The following is a 23,997-nucleotide window of genomic DNA, read 5'->3' on the forward strand; positions in this document are numbered from 1 at the left end:
TACCATGGAATATTATTCATTCACAAAAAGGAATGAAGTAGTGATATATGCTGTAACATGGATGAATCTTGAAAACACTATACTAAGTAGAAAAAGCTTGATACAGAAGATCGCATATTATATACAATTTCATGTATATGAATTGTCCAGAACAGGCAAATCCAGAGAAACAGAAAGTAGATTAGTGGCTTCCTAGCTCTGGGGGGAGGGAGGAAAATAGGGTTACGGGTTATGGGGAGTGACTGCTATTGGGTTCAGGGTTTCTTTTTGGGGTGATGAAAATGTTCTAAAATTGATGCGGTGATGGTTGCACAACTCTGTGAAGACACTAACAGCCACTGAATTGTACACCTTAATGGCTGAATGGTTTGGTGTGTGAATTACATCTCAATAAAGCTGTTAAAAAAATCAGATCACACGTTATTAGAATATAGCAGCATGTTAAAAGAATTATTACAACACCATGACCAAGTGGGGCTCATAGCAGGAGCACACAGATGTTAATATTAGGAAACCTGTATTTATGACTTGTCACAGTAATAGGTGAAGTGACAAAAGCAAGTGATCATCTCCATAAATGCTGAAAAGGCATCTGCTAAAGTTCCACATTTCTCTAGGATAAAATCTCTTAAAAAATATGGACCAATAAAAAATTCCATAACAAGATAAAAAATATATATTGCAACTCAGAAGTCAATGGCGGGACATTTGGGATTCCCAACGAAGTCAGAATCGAAAAGCCCATTATTTAATATCATTCTGAAAATTCGAAACAATGAAATTATATAAAAGAAAAAAGAGGTATAAAAATTGGAAAGAAAGCAAAATTGTCATCGTTTTTGCTTTGATGTGATTATTAGAAAACCCAAGAGGGTAAACTGGCAAACTGTTAGAACAATAATTACTCATTGAGGTGGCTAGTTAACACTTACCTTGTAGCTTTTTTTTACATACAAATAACAACCAGTAAGAAAATGAAAAGATCCCATTTATAAGAGAAACAAAAAATAAAGAAGTTTCTAAAAATAAACAAGAGAAATGAAAGAAAATTTAAAGTGCTACTGAAACACCTAAAAAAAAAAAAAAACTTAAAAAGAAAACTAAAAATAAAAACAGGAAGACTCAGTGATAAAAACGTCAAGTCAGTAAATAAATTTGTAAATTTACTTCAATCATAATGAAAATGCCAATATAATAAAAATATCAACAGAATTTTAGGAAATTTTAGAGAAAAAATAACGGCAAAGGCCTAGTCTTAACTGAAACGAAGAGACATTACAAAGCTACAGTTCTTTATACAGTTTGGTAGGGGCGTATGAATAGACAAAATCTACCTCTGAAAATTTGGTCTGTAGACATATTTGCAAATGTAAAATTTGTTACAGATGTGTTCAGTGAAGCATTGTTGGTAATAGCAAAATTCTGAGAACAAACTAATGCTCATTATTAAAGTAAAAAAAATATCAATCATGGTTTAGCAATGGATTGTTATGTAGCCATACTCTAGAAAATCTTAAGATTGCCCTTGTCCATTTTTAAGCCAAGTGCTCCTTTGGAGTCACTCTAAGGACTAAGGTGCCCCTGACCTAAGCCATGGTGTTTTCAGTCGCCTGATACGTGTGCGAAAGCTGGACAATGAGTAAAGAAGACCAAAGAAGAATTGATGCCTTTGAATTATGGTGTTGACGAAGAATATTGAATATACCACGGACTGTCAGAAGAATGAACAAATCTATCTTGGGAGCAGTACAGCCAGAATGCTCTTTAGAAGCAAGGATGGCAAGACTTCAACTCGTATACCTTGGACATGTTATCAGAAGGGACCAGACCCTGGAGAAGGACATCATGCTTGGTAAAGTAGAGGGTCAGCAAAAAAGAGGAAGACCCTCAACGAGATGGACTAACACAATGGCGGCAACAACGAGCTCAAGCACAACAACAATTGTGAGGATGGCACACGACCAGACAGTGTTTCATTCTGTTGTACATGGGGTCGCTATGAGTCAGAACCCGCTCGACAACACCTAACAACTCCTTCGGAAACAAAAACGCTATTTGATACGTAACTTCTGTGATATAAAACTCTATGAAGGAAGGATTTTTCTCTTAAAAATCAGAAGACATTTCCAGAGAATTCTTACATGCAGGCCTGTTCCATCAATATAGAACCTAGCCTATTTTTGGTAGTAAGATTTTGACCTTGGTAAACAGCAGGAATTGGCATGTCGAAAGAGTCAATATCATGTTATCTTAGAAGCCAAAACCTTAATTTTCCATTTGCTGTGGTTTAAGAGGGCCCCTAAAACAACACAGAGACCACTGGTGGTTCAGTAGCAAAATTTTCACCTTTCATGCCAGAGATCTGGTTGGATTCCTGGCCAGTGCATCCCATGCACAGCTACCACCTGTCTGTCAGTGGAGGCTTGCGTGCTGCTATGATGCTGAACAGATTTCAGCGGAGCTTCCAAAGTAAGACAGACTAGGAAGTAAGGCCTGGTAATCTGCTTCTGAAAATCTGCCAATGAAAACCCTATGGATTGCAAAAGTAGCACGTCTCTGAAACTTAAAATCTGGCTTATTTTAATACACTTACTCCTTATCAACTATCTTGTCATCCGACATTTCACATTTATGACAATAACAAAAAATCTACTATCTGACTATTTTGCACATTAATGACATACATCTGGCAGTAACGAACATCAAAGTGTGAGGAGAGAGTAACGCTGGCTGTGATGGTTAAGGTTATGCGTCAACTTGTCTGGGTGGTGATTCTCAGTGGTTTGGCAGTTATGTAACGAGGTAATCTGGCAGTTATATAATGATGTAGTCATCCTCCATTTTGTGATCTGATGTAGTCATCCTCCATTTTCACATAATGACAATATTCACATAACAACCTGGTCTTTAGAATCTAACCATGTTGATAAGTGAGGAGTACGTGTACAAAAAAGAGAGTTCTTCATCAAAGTATCTAAAATTAGATAACATTCCTGTGGGAGTTGGCTTCTATATTGCAAAACACTAAATTTTAGAGACATGAGCCCTTCTATAAACTTGTCAAGCAAATCAACAATGTTGTTATAATAGAGAGTATACATAGCAATTTCATTTTCTCATATCCCAGATAGTAACGGAAGGAAACAGAACTGTGGCGTTTCTGGAATTCTCTGTGGTTCTCAAGATTCTGTTACCGTATTTCTAGCAAAACTTACCAACAGGTATATTTGATCAGAAAATTCCTTAAAGAGCGCCCGGCTTCCTTATCTCAGTTACCTTCCACTAACCTTCCTCTTCAACCTGACAAAGGACAGATAAATGCCTACTCACACTGTCAGTTTGTCTACAGACACTGCATGTCCATGCCTGAAATGAAAGTCAGTTATCTGATATATAAACTCTTCTACTAAAAATTGTTTGGTTCCATAAGCCTTACAGTTTCATGTCTTTCAAAATTTACTCCAAATACAAATCTTAAAAGCTTTCATATATCAGGGATAAATTGCTTCAGGGAAATTTAAAAATATGTTAAACAGAATCTTTGCCTCCATAAAATTATCTGTCTCCCTCACTATAGAATGTAAACTCCAGGAAGGCACGGACTTTCTTAGTCTTGTTCATCACTATATCTTCAGCACCTAAATAGTACTTGGCAAACAGCAGGTGACCAAAATACTTGTCCAACAAATGAATGACCCAATGGATGAATGAACATGGAAACAAAGCCACCATGCTTTGAACAATAAGAATATGGCCTGTTAAACTGTGGTACTGTTCTAAGGCCAATAGAAGTTAAGAGAAAGAAAAGATTAGGATAGGCTGAAGTAATCTGAGACAGCAGGAGGAAATGGTAATTGAGTCATCCTAGAAGGAAAGATTTAGATGCACGAAGAGATGGGGAACAGGACTACCAAAGACCTGAGATGGGAAAGATCAAATGTGTTTAAGAGCAGAGTGAACAGGCCTGGGTGACGAAAGAGCGGTGTGTAGTGGGGAGCAGTGGAGGTCAGATTGGATGAGGAAAGTGAAGCCAGACTGCAGAAGACCTGGGAAATCAGCAATTGGATCCTACTTGGTTGGCATGAGCACTTTTCAATCATTTTCCACATCCCCAATTTAAGCTCTAAAGGAAACTGAGCCTCAGAGAAGGCATAAATCTTAAAAAACAGTAGGGTAATGGGACCAAAAGCCAGTCCTGTGGACCCATCCCCAAACCAAAAACCAGAGCTGTTGCACTTGAATCAATTCCGACTCATAGCGACCCTACAGGACAGAGAAGAACTGCCCCATACATTTTCCATGGAGCGGCTGGTGGATTTGAACCACCAACCTTTAGGTTAGCAGCCCAGCTCTTAACCACTGCACCACCAGGGTTTGTGGGCCCATAGATAGGTAAAATTTGAGTTATAACAAAGTGTTAAAAGCTGTAGTAAGTTTCATAAACCAGAAACCAATTGCCATTTAGTTGATTCCAACTCATGGAGACCCCACGTGTATCAGAGTAGAACTGTCCTCCTTAGAGTTTTTTGGATGCAGATCAGCAGGTCTTTCTTCCAAGGTATATCTATGTGGGCACAAACTTCCAACCTTTGGGTTTGCAGCTGAGCGTGTAAACTGCACCACTCAGAGACTCCAGTAAATTCCATAGTTTACTAAAATTAATAGTTTATCGAAGAATAATAAAAGTCATAGGTCTAAATGTCACTAGCAATTTTCACACAAAGATAACTCTTTTCTTAAGTAGAAACTCGCTTTTAACATCCCAGCAAGGAAGATTTAATTGACGTTTTTAAACTGTAACTTTTAACTAATAAGCAGAGAGTGACGCCATCCACTAATTCTGGAAGACCTGGAAATATGGAGACATCAAAAGCTTCAAATGATTCTTTATTAAAGAGTCACAATTTTGAAGACAGCTTCAGACAAACCCAGCAATTGAGATTCTGTAAATATCCTTGCTCTTTCACCAATCTCTAGCTATATTTAGTAGCACGGTTTCCTTTGTTCAAGAGTTCCTCTGATAACTACAGGTTCTCAGAGGCAGAGTACGTTGGACATATTAGTCAAATGGATGGCTGGATGGACAAACGAATAAACCATGGAATGATCGTATTAAGATCTTTGGGGTGTAATGGGTATGATGCTGCATATATGTGGATCCTAGATATTGGCCAGGATTAAATCTTCCAGGATTTCATAAACATGTCTTCTACATCTAGCGACGATCAGGACTGGGATTCAAATGCGATAGAGGAAGCAAGAAAGTCTGGGATGTAAGGGAGGAAATGTGTTCTTGGCAAGGATGGTAATGGTTATGAAAGCAGAGGAGGGTTTACTCAGAAGCTAATGACTGAAGCATCAGGTCACCTCACCTACAGAGGTCCCTTCCAAGGCCCTGTGTGGGGCCCCAAGTGTCCACATGGGTCATATGTTTCTGTAAGTATTGCCAAAGTAAGCTGCAATTGAATTCATCTTTATGAAGAGTTCCCTCATATAAGTTTCATGCCCCACAAAACCTGAGTCTGCCCTGTCTGAGAGGTAGGAAGGGGTTGGCATTACGAGGGATTTGAGAGTTACTGAGAACATTATGAGAGCAGTGGGCGTTTGGGGGTGCCAGTCAGAATTCTGAGCAGCTCCTGTTCTTTTTAAAACACCATTTCCTAGGTTCACAGTTCTCGTATCACGACTTCCCTTTCTGCTTTTACCTCTTCTCCACAAATGAAGTCACAGGAGACGTTCAGCTGTTACAAACTTCATGTCAAGCTTTGAAGCGCTTTTTAATAGCAGAAATATTTGGCTCACGTGTGGGCTTTGTAGCTATGGTAAATAGCTCTCAGTTATCTGTCGCTGCTGTTATTCTACACCTCCAATTTGGAGGAGAAATTCTGCAGATGCATTGAGGCACTGAAAAAGAACATTGGACTACATTTGAGCTCTTTTGTGAACAGTTTCCTTTTATTTCTAATTTTATTGCTAATGCTTTCATCACCTTGTGCTGGTTATGGCTGGAAAAGCAGAGGATAGAAGAGGAAGGATGATTATGACATCACTAGACAGCAGTCTCCTTTTAGCTTCTTGAAGGTTAAGTGGTCAAGTAGCTCCTTAATGTAAGATAAAGGCATTTCAAGGGCTGACTCATCCACCTGTGTTCTGGGCAAGTGCTTCAGTAGAATTTGGACAAAAAAGCTTGCAGTGGTTTAAAGAGAAGAAACTGACCACAATTAATATGAGATAAAGACGGAAAACCCCCTTAACCTGGAGATTGCTGTACGATGACTGACGTATAGGCGATATATCCAGGTACACTATCAGAACAACGTGTTGAGAAATCGCAGTTTCCAGGTACACTATCAGAACAACGTGTTGAGAAATCACAGTTTCGAGAACACAACGACAGAAACAAAGGCCATGTATTAAGTATTTTGGATACGTTCTGTGTTGAACAAGGACATTTTGCTTCCTTGTGTAACTTAAGTATTTTAGGCAGAGATGCTAGAAAATACTCTTCTACTCCGTAAGTGAAACACTTGACATTTTGCTTCCTCGAAATGCAACATTTTAGAAGTCTAGATATGTTTATTAATTAGTGATTATTAACACCCAGTAAACAACATTCTGTCTCCTAAAAACACAATCTCTCTTCACAGCGTGAAGCTGCAATCTATTATTCCCTCATTCCATATGCTGAAGTACACTCAAATGGTCACGAATGACCTTAAGCATTAAATAAATGTAAATGAGGACCACATGGAAAATGCGGTTTTGATTGATAACTAAAAGACCAGGTTGAAAATCACAGGCAAAAGGGAAGTCCTCGCCAGCAGGGTCTGGCGGTCTGCATTGTTGAATAAGACCTGTCCTGAGAATGAAGGACGCAGGTGAGGGCAGGCCCTGCTCTTTCTCAGGACCACTGCAGGTTTGCTGGGGGGCAGAACTGGCTTGTTCGTTTATGTGAGAAACGCAGAGCACACTGCCCCCTGTGCCATCAGGCTCCTCTGAACATTGAAATGCAATAGACACTTCATTGTATTCACTCACTAATATAAGAGAAGAAAAAATCATCGCTATTTTTTATTCTATAGCCTTATCCCAGCCTGACAATAGTTTTAGTTTTTAAGCACAATAGCTGTTCATCTATCTTTTTTTTTTTCTTCTAACCCCAAACTGGGCAGTTGGGGTAAGGGGAGTGTCCTGAACATAGGTAAGGCTCAAAATATCAAAGGATGGCAGATGAACAGTGAGAAGTAAATAAAATAATTAAAAAATCGAAATTTTCTTCTACTAATGCCTGTGGTTAAACACATAAAAGAAAAAAAATAAAGATATTTTATGTGAAAACTACTCATTCTTTTATGTCCATCCCAACAGGGCAAAAACAAAAGCAGCACAACAGAAAGCACCATTGTCTGTGCTGAGGGTAAGTGTTTCTCCTAGGTTGAGTACGAATTAACAGAATCTCAGAGGGAATGGATACTCAGGCTATTTTTAAATCACGGGAAGAGCACGGGTTCTTGATTTCAGCCCTATTGACATTTTGGGCCAGATAATTCATTGTTGTGGGAGGCTTCCCTGTGCATTGTAGGGTGTTTAACAGCATCCCTGGCCTCTACCTACTACATGCAGGTAGTACCACCACCCTCCTGCAGTTATAAAAGCCAACAATATCTCCAACCAGCAAAACAAAACAAAACCCCAAAGCCATCGCTGTTGAGTTGATTCCGGCTCATAGTAATCCTACAGGACACAGTAGAGCTGCCCCATATAGTCTCCAAGGAGCAACTGGTAGATGAGAACGGCTGACCTTTTGGTTAGCAGCCATAGCTCTTAACCACTGTGCCAACAAGGTTTCCACAATATCTCCAGGCACTGCCAAAATCCCCCTGGGCTAAGAACCACCGAAATAGAGACAGTCGCAAGGCCTATGGCTGGACCTCTTCCAACCTCATACTGTACGATCTCAGGTCTTAAATCATTCCCAACTGAGTATTTAATATACTTACCTCCAGTTTCCTTATCTATTAACTGAGGATAATGAAAGTACCTGCCACATAGAGTTCTTATGAGCCTTAACTGAGATAATACCTATAAAGTGCTTAGAACAGAGCCTGGAGCATAGTAAGTGCTCAAAAAACATTAGCTATGATTATTTTTGACAATCACCTATGATACCAAGAAAAATAACTTCAACTGGAGTATGTTTTAATGTAGAAAGGTATCTTACCGGCTCGATATCTTCCGAGTCTTAAACACACCAGCCTTCTGATTCCTTGTGATGATGTCTCTCACATCTATTGGACATGGTTAAGAAAGCTTTTGCAGTGATTATCAACTGCTTTGAAAAACAAAGCAAAAAAAGACCTACAAACATGGTAATCTTCTTGCACACGGGATCGGCATGGTGAAAAGGGAAGAGCTGTGGGGTATGAGACAGGAGGGGAAGCATCTAACCCTGGCTCTTCCACCAAATGCTGCTGAATTACCTACCATGGGCAAGCTATTTTACTTCCCTGGGCTCAGTTTCGTTACCTGTGAAATGCATATTCAGGTGACATCATAGCAAGGCCAGGGTTGTGGGTGCTGGCTGTGGGGAGGTGACTGTTTGTAGGTACCATGCCCCACTCACTTAAAAGTCATGTGTCCAAAGGCAAGCCTCTTTCAGTCAGTGGGGAGGCCAATGGCAGTCTTTGGAGATGTTTCAAATGGAAGTATTTCCGATCTTCTAAATGCTAGTAGGGAGGGTGGGCGTGAGCAGCAGGGAGAGAAATGGGAAGAAATGAGAAGAAGAAGATGGAGAAAAGCTTAGAGAATCCTTGAGAGAAAATAAATTACCGAAGAAGAAAGTCAATCCAATGGAAGGCCCCTTGAAGAACTGCCTGTACAGACCTATGCTGTAGCCTTTGGCCATCTGTAGGAATGTAAGGTCTTGTACCAACGAGCCATGTTTATTGAAAAGATGTTGTTGAGGAGTTGGCCCATTATATCATACAGCGCCATCTTCATGAGGCCCTGTGAGAGAAATCATGTCAGGAAAAGCTGGACTTCAGATCAACTGTTTTTGCTTCAACTTCTGAACACCATAAATCGTGTAACTTCCTTTTCCGCTCTTTGCTCTGGCCCCTGTGTAGCTCAGAGACAAATGTATGACCTACCTCTTACAACCACAAGAGCTCCCATGGTTCGTATTTTCTGTACTGGCCTCTATTCTTGGTTTCATATTTTCCCGGCTTTTTAATTTTCACTTGCCCTCATTTTAAAGTTTATACGGTATAAATTTTCTTTTTTATATGGCACATTCTGTGTCACTGTAAGAAGCCTCAAAATCCCTCTTTCGGAATAAGGTAGGTTTAAATAAACAAGCAATAAAATAATTCCAGTGAAGGCTGCAAGCTGAACTAAATTGGGCCCATGGGGAGGAAACCAAGCAGACAAGCGATGTTCTCCTATTGCTCAGAAAAGTAGATTTCCTGAGTGCTCAAAGCAAGCATTGGCCAAGGTCTCCCCACAAGAGCAGAGCCACAGGACTTTTTAACCCAAATCTCGGCTTGAACCACTAGGCACACCCACTTCTTCTCTGAGTGAATAAGCAGGTACTGTGATAGCTTTCTTCCCCCAGGAGTGGGTAGGAAAAATCAATTAGGTCTCCTAATGAAGGGCTTTGTTGAGGTTTACAGAAGTGCTATAATGTAGACTTTTTTTTTTTTTTTCTGGGTGAACTTTCTCCTGTATGCAAATTAAATACCGTTAAATTACATTCATTACAAAAATAAAAGAGACTAATTTGCCTACTTGTTTTGATTAACTAAAATGACACAATCGACCTACAGTTCTATTTCAGGAAGAAAGTATTTCAGGAAAGTCTTCTAAATGAAATGTCTTGCAGAAAAGGACAGCTGACATCTTTATTCTGAGGAGAACAAAATTAATAGAGCGTCAACTGACAACTGTGTCTGATTCAGCTCCCCCACACTCCGGCCACACCCGGCTCAGCGTTTCCATGGTACCCAGTCACACGCCATAATGTACGCGGTACACCTGTAGCGCTGTATGAGTACATGACTAATCTATCAAGCAAAACATATTATTTTGTTAGTGGAGGTAATACTTTTTATAAAATAGTCACAGGGAAGTTAAATTATATAACTCAGGAAACCTATTAATAATTTTTAGTAAACATCTTAACACTGTATACTTTCATATGATTTATAAACCTGTGACTCCAGGTGGTCAGGCTGAAGCAAGCATATATTCTTATATTCCAGAGGTAATTTTTTTTAATGAAAAAAAATCACAGCAGTATTTAGCTACTTTATTTTTAGAACTAGGCAGGAAATATATTTTGTGGTTTAGGAGGGTGTTTTTTTATATTAAAACAAGTGCAAGGAGAAAACATGACAATAGCCATGTTTTAAAAATATCACTTTAATAGGTATATTCTGATCGTTTACCCCCCTCCCTGTCATTTACTTTAGGTCAGATTTTGAGGTGGTTCTTCCAGATGGCAGGGTGTCCAATAATAGATTTTATCATTCTTCTCTGTCACTCTCAGGGAAATAAAAGACATCCAATCAAATTGAGTCAATATGTCCGGGATGGTGTTCAACATGATGGACCAAATCGTGTTCTCTGAACTGCACCCAGCTTCTCCAAGACTTCAGTGGGAGGTGCTGGGTGCAAAGAAAGCCTTAATGTGATTTCTGATTAAATGGATACAAAGCAGTCACCTCCAATCCCCTTGTCTGGGCAACTGGATTTTGAGAGCTACAGGGTATGTGCTTGTGGCTAAAAGGAAACCAGGATTCTAGATTTTCTTCTTAAATAAAGCACAGTTCAGGGGTGAGACTCTATGTCAATTTTGTTTCAGTTGATTTTTATTCTTAAAAAAAATATATATTTTTGTATACATACTATTGAAAAGATGTTGTAGTAACAGTCATTTAAACTGAAACTAGTAATGGTCATTTAAGCACAAATTCTGTTAGGCAGCTTAATATGTGTATGTAGAAAGTAGTCTTTAAAATATAAGCTTCCTCTGCAATTAGTATTGTTATCTTTTACCAGTAGCTGCATATACACTCTGAGAGTTCGTACCATTCTTTAAGCAAGAAATTATTTTAAAAATAATAACATAATGTTCTGGGTTTATTTTCATTATAGCATCAATAGTGAGGGAATGAAACTATGCGATTATAATATAAATCCTATTCATTTTGATCTCCAAACATTTTGGAAACCGTTTGCTGTTGCAATATTTGCTAATTTAAGTTTATAAAACTTGTTGCCATCGAGTTGGTTCCAACACATAGCTACCCTATGGGACAGAGTAGAACTGCCCCATAGGGTTTCCAAGGTGCAGCTGGTGGATTCGAACTGCCAACCTTGTGGTTAGCAGCTGAGCTCTTAACTACTGTGCCAACAGGGCCCCTAAGTTTACGAAGTCTTCTTAAATGTGCTTATGACTCAAATGAATCAAGAGGATGATACGGCAGTACTGTGAACTCTGTTAACCCTGACTGTTTCATTTACGGACAGGAGGCCTCTTCTTCCAGAGGGTGCCGAGGAAATACGAGACGACACTAACCAAATCATTCTAGTTTTTGGTGAAACAGGATGGTTCGGTGAGGGAAAAAAAACACATAAGCTTTGAAGTCAAATGAACCTGGCTTCTAGTCTGGATTCTTCCAGTAACTGTGTGACTGACCTTGGGTCAATTAATCTCTGTGAGCTACATCTCTAAAATAGGAACGATAACACACATTTTAGAGGGTTGTTGTAAGGCTTGGTGGAGTATCACATACAACGTGTCTGGCACATAGTAGGTTCTTTGTTGCTGTTGTGTGCCATCGAGTTGATTAGACTCATAGTGGCCCCATGTGACAGAGTAGAGGACTGCCCCATAGGGTTTCCTAGGCTGTAATCTTTATGGGAGCAGATTGCCAGTCTTTTCTCCTGAAGACCCATTGTGAATTTGAACCACAGACCTTTCAGTTAGCCTAATGCATGTTAATTTATTATCTTTTTTTTTTTAATAGTTCAGGCAAAGGCTTTGGTGGGATAGAGGTTTGGCAGTTAAGCTTTATTTTCTTTGCCTGCTGCTCAGAACTATATGAATATTTATACTGTAGAACTTAAATATCTGGACGGAATCAGAGGACTTCTGCCCCGGGGTTTCCCAAAGTCTTTCACGTGTATAACGTGATCTGGCCAAGGCAAAGTCTCTGTTTTCAATTACTTGTTACAAATTCAGAGATATGTTTTAGACTAAACGCTTGGTTTCTGGATAACAAAATCACTTTTGGAGATACAAAAACTTCTTAAAGGTACACTTACAACTCTACATCCAAAGTGATGCCTATGGGGTCGCTATGAGTTGGAATCAACTTGATAGCAATGAGTTTGGTTTAGGTTTATTCCTTACTCAAGGAGCCTTGGTGGCACAGTGGTTAAGGGCTTGGCTGCTAACCAAAAGGTTATCAGTTCGAACCCACCTGCCACTCTTTGGGAGCAAGATGTGGCAATCTGCTTCCATAAAGATTATAGCTTTGGAAACCCTATGGGGCAGTTCTACGTTGTTCTATAGAGTTGCTATAGATCACCATGAGCCAGAATCGACTTGATGGCAGTGGGTTTGGTTTTTTTATTCCTTACTCAATGGTTTAGGGATAGACATCAAAATGACATTTTCACAATTGCCAATGACTGATCCTTAACAGTTGCTAACCAATTCCCTCTCTGGAATGTCAGCTACACGAGAACAGGGACCATGCCTGCCTTGTCCACTAACACATATTTAGCGCCTGAAATGGTGCAAATTAACTTTAAAAGATATTTGTTGAGCTCCTACTCAATGCAAGGCACAGGGAGTTCATTTATGGCTCATCTAGTAGACATAAGAACAGCTGGCATCACTATTGGAGGACATGCCTGGAAACAGGGTGCTGGCCTGGGTTTTCCAAGTTCTGAACCATCCACAGCATAAGGTACATGGTCCACACGAAGCTTAATTCATGCATTACTCAAGTCACGGATTCTGTCAGATAAGATAATGCTAAGGCAGGGGTGTCGCCTCCTAAAAGTACAAGAGATTTACCAATTTTGGGGAGAATTCTGAGCTCCAGATCATGACCCCAGACTGTGCTTACTGTGGGGATGAGCACAAATAAACGGACCACGGAGCACTGGGATATTTTGCAGACAACACACTTGATGCTCACTAAGCTTGGGGCAAGGCAGCGTGCTTGCACTGAGTGAATTAGTGATTGTAACCACAAAGGGACCACTCACCTTCAGGTGTACTTTTATTCATTATATTTTGGAAGAGGTATAGCACCCATAATAACTTGGCATAGGAATTCCCTCCCTTATTTGTACTTCATTGTCATCACCAGCTACAGACCCTTTTTCAGTGGCGATCATCTGTGGACACTTGGGGATTCCTTTCTTTAAAGGGCAGTGCCAAAGCAAAGCGAACATGTTTCGTACTGTTTTAGGGTAAATTTGAGAACTGGATGAACCAAAGGATCCCAGTTTCAAATCTATCCTTTGTTCTCTCAGGGTACAGATAAAATGGTGTCATTGGTGAAAGGTAGCTGCCAGGTAGGAGGGCTCTAAGACACTCCTGGGTTAGACCCAGCAATGCATTTTAAGGACCAAAGAAAATCTCAGAGCAGCTGGTGGGTTCGAAACACTGACCTTTTGGTTAGCAGCTGAGTGCTTTCACCATTGCACCACCAGGGCTCCTTGAAGGAAAACTACCCATAAGTCTGAGAAAATATTTAGGACTTACAACAATCATTTATACGTCAAGTCTTAGTAATCTCTTTTCTATCTCTGTTTAATAAATTTCAGCTCAACATCTAGCTTTCCAGAGTCAAGAGGGGCTCTGCAAGACATAGCCAATCCATCGGGAACATTTTATGGAGATGATAAATAACCTCACAACTGGCTGATATGCTTCTATGGCATAAAGATTCAGAATTTATCCACTATCGCCTCACATATGAAAAATGACAATAACAGAGAAGATAAAAAGAAAATATCAGAAAATGCCTTAAAAAAAAAAAAGGTCAAAATCAGAATCTTACAAGCTTAAGAGGCTAGGAAGTAAGACTCAGTTGGATTCATTAAATTCAGATGCCAAGAACAACAAAACTAATTTTTTAAATGACAAGACTAACATACAGGCCAACACTCAGATGTGATGTACGACTGCCAGGTCGATTTTCAATTACATTTCACTGATGTAGTCATTTGTTTCTTAATGTGCTCATCTTGCCCATTAAGAATAATTAGCAGCTTTGCTTAGAGATTTTTCTGGTTTCTGGCAATGTTTCCCCTCTTTTTTTTTGTTGACATCCACTTTTACTTTTTAGAAAGTAATTTTTGGATAATATCCTACAACTGCTATATAATTTAGGCTTCCTAAAATTTTAAAGGAAAGATGTAAACAGTAATTTTTAAATGAGTTTGTTTCTATCTATACGCATCAACAATGTGCGAATCAGCGAATTAGTTATTCTTACAGAAAGTGGGCATACGAATAGAAAAAAAAAATTCCATTTGTATTAACGCTACTCAAGAAAACAGATTACGACGAATGTCAATTATAAGCTCCGTTAGCAAGTCAAGAATAACAGTATTAAAAGCAGGAAAAACACATTGCTAGTTTTTAAGGCTGTAGGCAGGCTTTTTTCTCTTAATTAAAAAAATGAGATCTAGTTACAACAGAAAAAAGGCACGCAAACATAGAACAACCGCCTGATAAAAACTGAGCTCCATCAGGAAAGTCCTAAGAGATGAAATAAAACGCACTACCAGTTTTGGTCTGCAGCCTGAAAGGACCTACTTTATCTACATTGTAAAGTTCTTCCCCTCCTGCCCTTTGGCACCCCGCTATATTAAACCCATTGTAAAACCCAGCACAGTAAAGCACTCTCAAGGCTGAGCTTCTGAGGACCAAATGTTAAAAATCCATTTTCTTGGGAGGGGGCTGTACCAATCATTTCTTTGAAAGGCCAGCAGAGTGAATACAGAATCTGAGATTTTCCTCTCTGATTTCAAGAGCTGGCACAGCATCTTGGCTGTTTAAAGCAAACGTGTATTCATTAATGACATTAGCGTTTCTTCCTGTCTTTGGGAGCTCTGTAGTTTGGCTCAACAGTCATTTTAGTGCAATGAAATTTCCATACTGACTATGGATGCTTCCCATAGTTTGATAAAAGTTCTAATTGGTTTCTGTGGCTATTAAGTAAGACACCCGCTGACCTGAGAAAAACCTCAGGCTACTGGGTCCAATCTGAAAGTTTTGGTGGCCAAAGTGGCCTTCTCTTGCCCAATAACCCTGCCTTTTTTCTCACCCCCAAGCCTCCCTTTGAGCCGTGCAGGCGTACCTGACTTCCTCTTGCTCTCTGTTTTCCCCCTGCCACGTGGAGGAGGAGCACAAGGAAATGATACAGTGCAGGAGTAACTCAGAACAAAGCAGAGAGAAGGGAACAACATCGGTTCATCTGCAGGAATATTTTGAAAAACTTGCGACAGTCTCGAGATCATGATTAAAATCCTGCCTTTTAAAAAAGGAAGCACCTTTTGTGATCTCTTTCCCTTGTGTGAGAGGCCAAGCTTGTGATTGGCTGTTTTTCCTCCCTGAATTTTTTTTAAGTCTGTCAGGCAATTAGCTGGGTGGGGCTCCGTGGCACACACAAGTGCCGCTGAACAATATTAGCTACTGTGCTTCTCCAACCTCCTTTCTCCTGTTGGAGCAGCCTGATGGGGCTGCTGCAAATTTTATTTGCAAAGAACTACATAGGAGAGTCAGAAAAAGAAAACCCAAGATAGATTGTATGTCAGAGGCCACACAAATCACAACTGCCTTGGCATTTTAGGGGGCTAAAATTCAAGTCAGTCGACAGCCTACTTCATAATGTAAATCGAAGGCACATCAAAAAACCCCAAACAAACATCCTCCACTTTCCCATTTCAATTTCTAACGCATCAGCTCGATTGCTAAAGTAGCCACAAATTATGCTTGCTTTCTTAATTACCCTGGTGGCTTAGTGGTTAAGTGCTGCGGCTGCTAACCAAGAGGTCGGCAGTTCATATCCGCCAGGCGCTCCTCGGAAACTCTATGGGGCAGTTCTACTCTGTCCTATAGGGTCGCTATGAGTCGGAATGGACTCGATGGCCTTCGGTTCTTATTCACAGTTCCATTTCCATGATCTCTGCGTATATCTTAGTAAAGCATAATCGAACATAATGGGGTCGAGACTGAACTGTAATCACAAAGGGGGGGGGGATAGGTTTTATAATCCTAAATGAAAAGAAATATGAAAAACAGATAGCTGTTTCCAGTGGGGGATGTAGCCATTCAAGTACCTACAACACTACCTGGTAGATACAATATCACATGCATAACAGATAATATGGGAAACCAAGCCGGAAGTTAGTTTTTGCAAGCATTATCCAATACAATACATATTAAACCATTTATTTTATACCAACAAATTGCAATGCATGAAAATGATGACTGAAATAATTTCTTATGCCTTGCGTGGCCCACAAAACGTAGGCCCCTTTAATGAGAATTGACTAGGGAAAAAAAAATGTAGTTTTATGCAACGAATTCCATATATTTCTACTTCTTCTTAATTACTTATGGTGAGGGGGAAACTCTTTTTTAATACCCCATGCTGTCTTTCTTTATATCAATTGTTACTCAGCCAGGAAAAAGGAATGAGCACAACAAACCCATTTTCTATCTGAATAAGGATACTTCTGATGGCCTTTTCATTCCCATCAGTTAACAGAACTTCTTTGACATCTGCAGAAATAGCAACCTGAAAAAAAAAAGAGAGAGAGGGAGAGCACAGCAAACAATGAGCAAATATGCTTGTCTGTGTGGAAGTGAAGACAGGAGTGACAAGCCTTCAGTATCATGCTTCCTCACCTATTTCTCTGTAACAATCTTCAATCTTTTTTCATTTTATGTCTGCATTATTTTAATCATTCAATCAAATCAGTCAATACTTTTATCATTCCATTTGCGGGAGCCTCTATCTTGCTATCATTCTGTTCGGTAATTGCATTGTGACAGCGGATGATGGTATTCTGAGAGGCTTTCATTTGTGGGCTTCTGTTTATCTAGTAGAGCCATCATACAAGGCTGTCACTCTGCCTTTCAGCTTGCTTCTGTCTGACTGCCTGATGCCCTTCATATAACTTTGCATTGCAGGCAGATGGCTTTGTGAGGGTAATTTTTTTGTGAGCTTTGACATGCTCGCACATTGGGCTGTAACCTCGACACATTGTATAAGAGCGACAGGTTTGTCAAATGCCAATCAGTGTAACAATATGCTTTTATTTGTAGAGACATAAAAACTTGTCTAATGCACTGTGCTGCTACATAATATCTCCTGAATACATGACTCAGAACCCAGAGAATGGGGAACGACGTTCCTGAATGGCCAATCTAATTCAAAAGAATCTAATTACTGAGCGCTCTGGATCATGTTTGTTGGTGTAATAATGCAGGCAAAACATTAGCAGCTATATCATGGTGCTCCAACTGTGATTCGCCAGGCTATTCCTGTATCTTAGCAAATGGGACTATAATCTGAAAAAAAAAAAGCTTTTGCTAAGGCAAAGAAAGACTGTGCGAGGCCTGGAATGTCACAACAAGCGATATTGACTACACTGAGGTAAAATGTTTCTGCTCATCGAGGCAACCATAAAATCAATATGATCCGAAAGTAAGTCAATCTAGAAGGTCTCTGAAGACCCGGCAGCTTGACCGCAGCTGATGCTGTTGACGGTTCTCTGACCCAGCAGTTGGAGGCCCTGGAACGTTTTTCCTTTTGTTCCTCCCTCTGAATGGGATTGGAATTGAGAAAAGACCTACCATGAGCCCAGCCAAGCATGTCATGCCACCCCCTAGCTCACACACAGCAAGGTCTCTGAAAGAGAGAAAAGAAATGATAGAACCCATACAAATTAGATGAAAATGGTCAGAGAGATATCTATGTTACAAGAACAAACTGCCATCTGCAGTAAGAACGGCGCTACCAGGAAGTTGTAGGGACACGACTAGGCTACCTCATGTCGTTTTGCGTTTTAAAAATAATTATGAAATAGAAAAGTCACAAAGCAGGCAAACCAGTGGGGGTTCCCTCATTAGTGTTCACTGCAACATTACTACCACTGAGCTGAAAAATCTGAGAAGGTTCCCTTTTTTTCCCTTGTCAATGGCGCTGTCTTTTAGAACTAAACTAGCTAGAGTAGCGAAAGATAATTGTTAGGGAGGATAACAGTGTTAATCCACATTCATTCCTTCAAAAACAGTTAGACAAGTAAATGAAGAATATATATGAGTGTGTATATAGCTATATTATAGTCACATACGCACAACACACACATGCAAATAAATGCAATCTTGAATTTTTTTTTTTTAATTCTAAAACAAACTTAAGCATTTTGGAAAGCTGAAACATGTTCACAAAGCACAATCACAGCAAAGAGCATTTAGCAATTAACACTTAAATCACAATTGACCCCAATACAACACAGTGAATAAACAAGGCAGGCGCAGGATATGGTTAAGCCAGCAAACCCAGGCTAACGTAATGACTGGGCTCTGACTTCGCCTCTCAAAAGTAAAGCGGCTCAGAGTGAAGGCTGACAGTCTGGCGTGGCACTCTGCGCTTACCTTCCCCTTTGTGCCTGAATATCAGCCCTCAACGTGGGGCGTTCTCACCCTGGCCCACAGCTCACTGACTGGAGCTCCAGCCAAGCTGAAGCCCGGTGAGACGAGCAAACGCCAGCCTTCCAGGGCAGGTCTGCAGCCTAAATTCAAAATTGCTCTGTTCTTATTTTATATGCTTAGGCTCTGAAGGTTGTTTCTTATTCCAAGTTTGGGAAGTTTCTTCTCTCAGGAGGAGAAAAAAGCAGGACTAAAAAAAAAAAGGGTGAGGGGGAGTGCGGGGCAGAAGCCAAGCAAGGATATTCATATTTTGAAATGCACTTAATAAGTATTTAGTTATTCATAACAATTATAGACTGGTTGGTAAATATGGACCCGTGGAGCTTCAAAAAATACATATTATTATACATTACTATTGACCCAACTTTAAATACCTATTGTTAAAACACACACCATGGCCCTTAATGGCTCATCTGGAATTATAATGCGCTATTCAGGAGGTTATTCAGGAGGTATACATTTTTTTATACATTGGATGACTTTTATAAAATGAGAATTAAAATAAAAAACCTGTATTTTCTGGGTCTACCAAACATCTTGAGAGTTTTCAAATAAAAAAGGAGTTTCTTTTTTCCCCCTAAATTCCATTCAGGGGCTTGATCTATAATGCACACTAACAGTTGAAAACATTTATTTCTGTAGCATGAATCTGTAATAGTAATTTATATTTTATAAATACAAGTTGTTAGGTACATAAACATACCTTTAAAACCAGGGGTGGGATGGCACCTTTAAATAATAGCTGTGGGGTATTTGTTTATCAAATATTTTGTAGTGACTTTGCTAGCAGAAGTTTAAAGAACATCTTTATTGTTTTTTTTTTTACCTTCACAATCAGTAAGGATTGATTGGAGCTTCACTTTTGTTTCCCCCAAATCAAAGGGAAACAAAATGCCTTGAGTGGAAATCAAAAGCCTTTGACATATAGCAAAAAGCTTGCCGTGCAATATTAGTACCCAAAGGCAATTCAGATTTCTTTTTCAGAAGCAACATGTTTGCACTGTGAACATTTTCTTCTTTCTTTTCCTCCATCCTTCTTCTTCTTTTTTTTTTTTAAACAACTTAATTTGAAGAATGCAATCATAAACCAAAACAAAACCAAACCCAGTGCCGTCGAGTCGATTCTGACTCATAGTGACCCTATAGGACAGAGTAGAACCGCCCCATAGAATTTCCAAGGAGCGCCTGGTGGATTTGAACTGCGACCCTTTGGTTAGTAGCCGTAGCACTTAACCACTATGCCACCAGGGTTTCTGAACGCAATCACAGGGCTCTTTAATCTGCAGACACAATACTCATAATGGGTTAAAAAGTATTTTTAAATGTAGCTCTGTACCTGAATATATCCTTGTGCTTGAGGGTATAGTAAGCTAAGACTTCTTCAGACGGCCAGATGCCTAGAAAATACAAGAGGATCGACCTTTTGATTATAGAAGTCCTTCTCTTAAGAAATGGCTTGTAAAAATAATATTGAGTTCAAGGTAATTCAACTTGAAACAAACTTCACATTACTTCTTATATTTCATACCATCTCCATTTCTCCTGTCGCTGTTGTTTTATACTCGAGAGATGTATAACCCTTTTTCCCCAGGAAAATCCTAAGCGATCCTAACTAAATTTTACTGAATTTCAATCACAGCAAAAACCATGACAACCAAAATTACAAATACCAAAAGTTAAGCTCGAATAATATTTCAGGTAGATCTTAATCTTGCAGTATATGAACCTTTTCAGCCAATTACTAGGCACCAGATGAAGACCTACTATGTATTCAGCCCATGTTAGGTAAAACTAAATGAAAAAAAAAATCACTTGCAGAAACAAATAAAACCACTAACGTAATGCCTTTTGGGTTGAATCCATACTAATGTTTTTAATATGCAAAACTATTTCCTTTCTTCAACAAAAAAAGTCAAATTGAAGCATAAAATCAAGAAATTTTAATTTCATCAACTTTGGCACATCTTTGACTTTCACAATAATCCTAGTGCATGAAATTCCACGAAGGGGCATTTTTTAAACTTGTCACCCACAACTCATCTATTTAGAACATTTACATGGTCTTCATGAATGGATATGAATTGCTTAAGGAGAAGACAAACCTATTTGGAAACTGTAGTTTCTAGAGATTATCACGAGATGGTAGGATTATGAGTGCTTTTAATTTTTTTGTTTATGCCTTTTTATGTTTTCCAAAACTTGTACAATGATCATGTATTACGCCTATAATCAGAATAAACTATACCAAAAACCAAAAACAAAACAAAACCTGTTGCTGTAAAGTCGATTCGGACTCATAGTGACCCTACAGCACAGAGTAGAACTGCCCCACAGGGTTTCCAAGGCAGTCATCATTATGGGAGCAGACAGCCACATCTTTCTCTTGCAGAGTGGCTGGTGGGTTCCAACTGCTGACATTTCCGTTAGCAGTCAAGTGCTTAACCACGGCTCCACCAGGGCGCTGCATAAACTAGGGTTATAAAAACGATGTTTTTCCCAAGTGGTCAGACCAAAAGATCAGCCCACCAGGCAGTCTCCACTGGTCAAGGTTGAGAATATCATGCATTCCTGAGAAAGAGCAACAAATGTTCTCGGCCTTAGCACTAAGCATTCTGCCGATGGGTCTTGGTGTAAAAACACCTGAAAGGTTTATTACCTGCCCCCCACGCCCCCGAAAGATGCATTTTCAACTTCAAGGAATAGAAAAACCAAACATTTCAGAGAAGAAGATGTTAAAATGGTAAGTAAAATCCCGAGATTCCACCGGTAGATACATGAATAAGCAGAGTTTACTTCATTGAATGTTTCCTACAGAGAAGTCTAATCAGGTGTACTCATTACCCCAACCTTTGTGGCATTTCTGGTAGAAATGACAGCTTGGGGAAAAAACAAGAAAAACCAGCAAGAAAGGTTTGGAATTAGATTCAGAAGGAAAGTCAGGGAGGCAGTGAACCAGAGGTACTTTGATTTAGGCTTATTGGGCTCCAGTCCCAGCTCTGCCGTTCCCTAGCTGAGTGATCTTAGGTTATTTAACCTCTCTGTACCTCAGGCTCCTCATCTGTAAAATATGATAATAGTATCAATCTCACAAAATTATTGTGAGTATTAAATTAATAATATACATGCAATATGTTTAGAATAATTCCTAATTCCTAACTCCTAACGAGCTCAAACAAAAAGAAAATTAACTGTTACTCTTGATGTTGACAATCACTGTTATTTTTGTTCCCCTGAAAGGGAGATGGAAGAGTTGAAGAGAGAAAACACGGGCCCAAAATAATTATCTCAGCAACCAGAACATACGGAGAACCATTTTGACCTCCTCCTATCCATGAGCTTTGGCATGCCTCCAAAATCCGAATACCTGGCATACCTCCACACAAAAAGAACTCTATAAAACTAAAAAAACTAAAGTACCTAATAAATTCCCTGAAGGAAGAGCCTAACACAGTGTTCTACATCAAGTGGATATAATCACCATAATGATGAATGTCTTTACGGCTTTAGTAGATGGTTTTGAGGTTTTGAAAAGTAATAACGTGGAAGAGTATTTTACTAAAATTTAAGCCTTGGTTAAGTACAAAAATGTGACCTCAACATGCATTGTCTCTTAAAAAGAATTCTATAATTTTCTCAAAAAAATTACATAAGTTGATTTTTTAAAATAAATTAAATACAAAAAAAATTAAAAGAATGAAGTAAAAAAAAAATTACCTAAAATTCCACCACTAAGATAGAGGCTACTGTTAACATTTTGGACAACATCATTACAAAGATATTTCTAGGCATAAAGGATTTTACACAGATGGGATCTTATCATGCAAATACTCAATACACCCTCTCCTTACTTATCGACATGGTTAGGATCCAAAGACCAGGTCATTATGGGAAATCGGTGTTAATATGAAAATGGACGATGGCCACAGCAGACCACAAAATGGAGGATAGTTACCTAATTGCCAAATTACATCATTACATAACTGCCAAACCACTGAGAACCGTGGCCCAGCCAACTTGACACATAATCTTAACCATCGAAGCCAGCATTACACTCACCTTGCACCTCAGCATTCATTACTGCCAGACTCACATCGTTAATGCACAGAACAGTAGATAGCACAAGATAGTAGATTTTTTACTACTGTAAATGTGAAAAGTCAGATAACAAGATACTTGATAAGTATGGAGAAGGTGTAATCTGATTTTGCCCCAGTCAGTATGTGGTGAATAGCTTTGCATGACAATAAAAATATACCTCCATCATTATTTTTAATGACTGCCTAAGTATTCCATGTTTGCACCATAATTTACTTAACCAGGTTCCCCACAATAGATATTTTGGTTTCTAATTTTTTGATATTATGAGGTTGTAAAGAGTGGTGCAATGAAGATACATCTTTTCCCATATATTTTCTCCTTAGGTCAAATACCTAGACATAGGATATCTGATTAAAGGATAAGCAAATTTTACATTTTTATATACACTACAAAACTTCTCCATAAAATTTGTACCAAGCTACACCACGGTAAGAGTGTTCATTTCCTCAAAGATGGGGCTTTGTCAATTTTATTTTTGCACTGGGTATTAAGTTCAAAAAAAGTTATTTCAATGCAAATCAAAACCGTAATATTACTTCATACCCCTGTTGTTGCTGTTGTTAGGTGCCATCAAGTCAGTTCCAACTCATAGCAACCCTATGTACAACAGAATGAAACACCGCCTGGCCTTGCGCCATCCTCACATTGTTGCCATATTCGAGTTCACTGTTGCAGCCATTGTTTCAATCCTTCTGGTTGAAGGTCTTCCTCTTTTTCACTGACCCCCTACTCTACCAAACATGATGTCCTTCTCAAGGGATAGGTCTCTCCTGATAACATGTCCAGAGTGTGTGAGACAAGTCTCGCCATCCCTGCTTCTAAGGAGCATTCTGGCTGTACTTCTTCCGAGACAGATTTGCTCACCTTTCTGGCAGTGCGTGGTATATTCAATATTCTTTGCCAACACCGTAATTTAAAGGCATCAATTCTTCTTCGGTCTTCCTTATCCATTGTCCAGCTTTCACATGCATATATAGTGATTGAAAATACCATAGCTTGGGTCAGGGACACCTCAGTCCTCAAGGTGACATCTTTGCTTTTTAGCACTTTAAAGAGGTCTTTTGCAGCAGATTTGTCCAATGCAATACATCGTTTGATTTTTTGACTGCTGCTTCCATGGGCGTTGATTGTGGATCCAAGTAAAATGAAAT

General features: G+C 39.3%; 1 protein-coding gene across 1 annotated transcript in view; it reads right to left on the reverse strand.

The window, feature by feature from the left end:
* CAMKMT (calmodulin-lysine N-methyltransferase) overlaps window positions 1–23,997 on the reverse strand; it is a 448,575-nt gene that overhangs the window by 57,640 nt on the left and 366,938 nt on the right. The window contains exons 4-7 of the mRNA XM_003416105.4: window positions 20,085–20,145; window positions 17,891–17,945; window positions 16,766–16,829; window positions 8,222–8,288 (exon numbers count right to left, since the gene is read on the reverse strand). Of these exons, the coding sequence (XP_003416153.1) occupies window positions 8,222–8,288; window positions 16,766–16,829; window positions 17,891–17,945; window positions 20,085–20,145 (247 nt within the window). The remainder of the gene's footprint in view (window positions 1–8,221; window positions 8,289–16,765; window positions 16,830–17,890; window positions 17,946–20,084; window positions 20,146–23,997) is intronic.

This window comes from Loxodonta africana, chromosome 26, assembly GCF_030014295.1.
Source record: "Loxodonta africana isolate mLoxAfr1 chromosome 26, mLoxAfr1.hap2, whole genome shotgun sequence".
Taxonomy (NCBI): domain Eukaryota; kingdom Metazoa; phylum Chordata; class Mammalia; order Proboscidea; family Elephantidae; genus Loxodonta; species Loxodonta africana.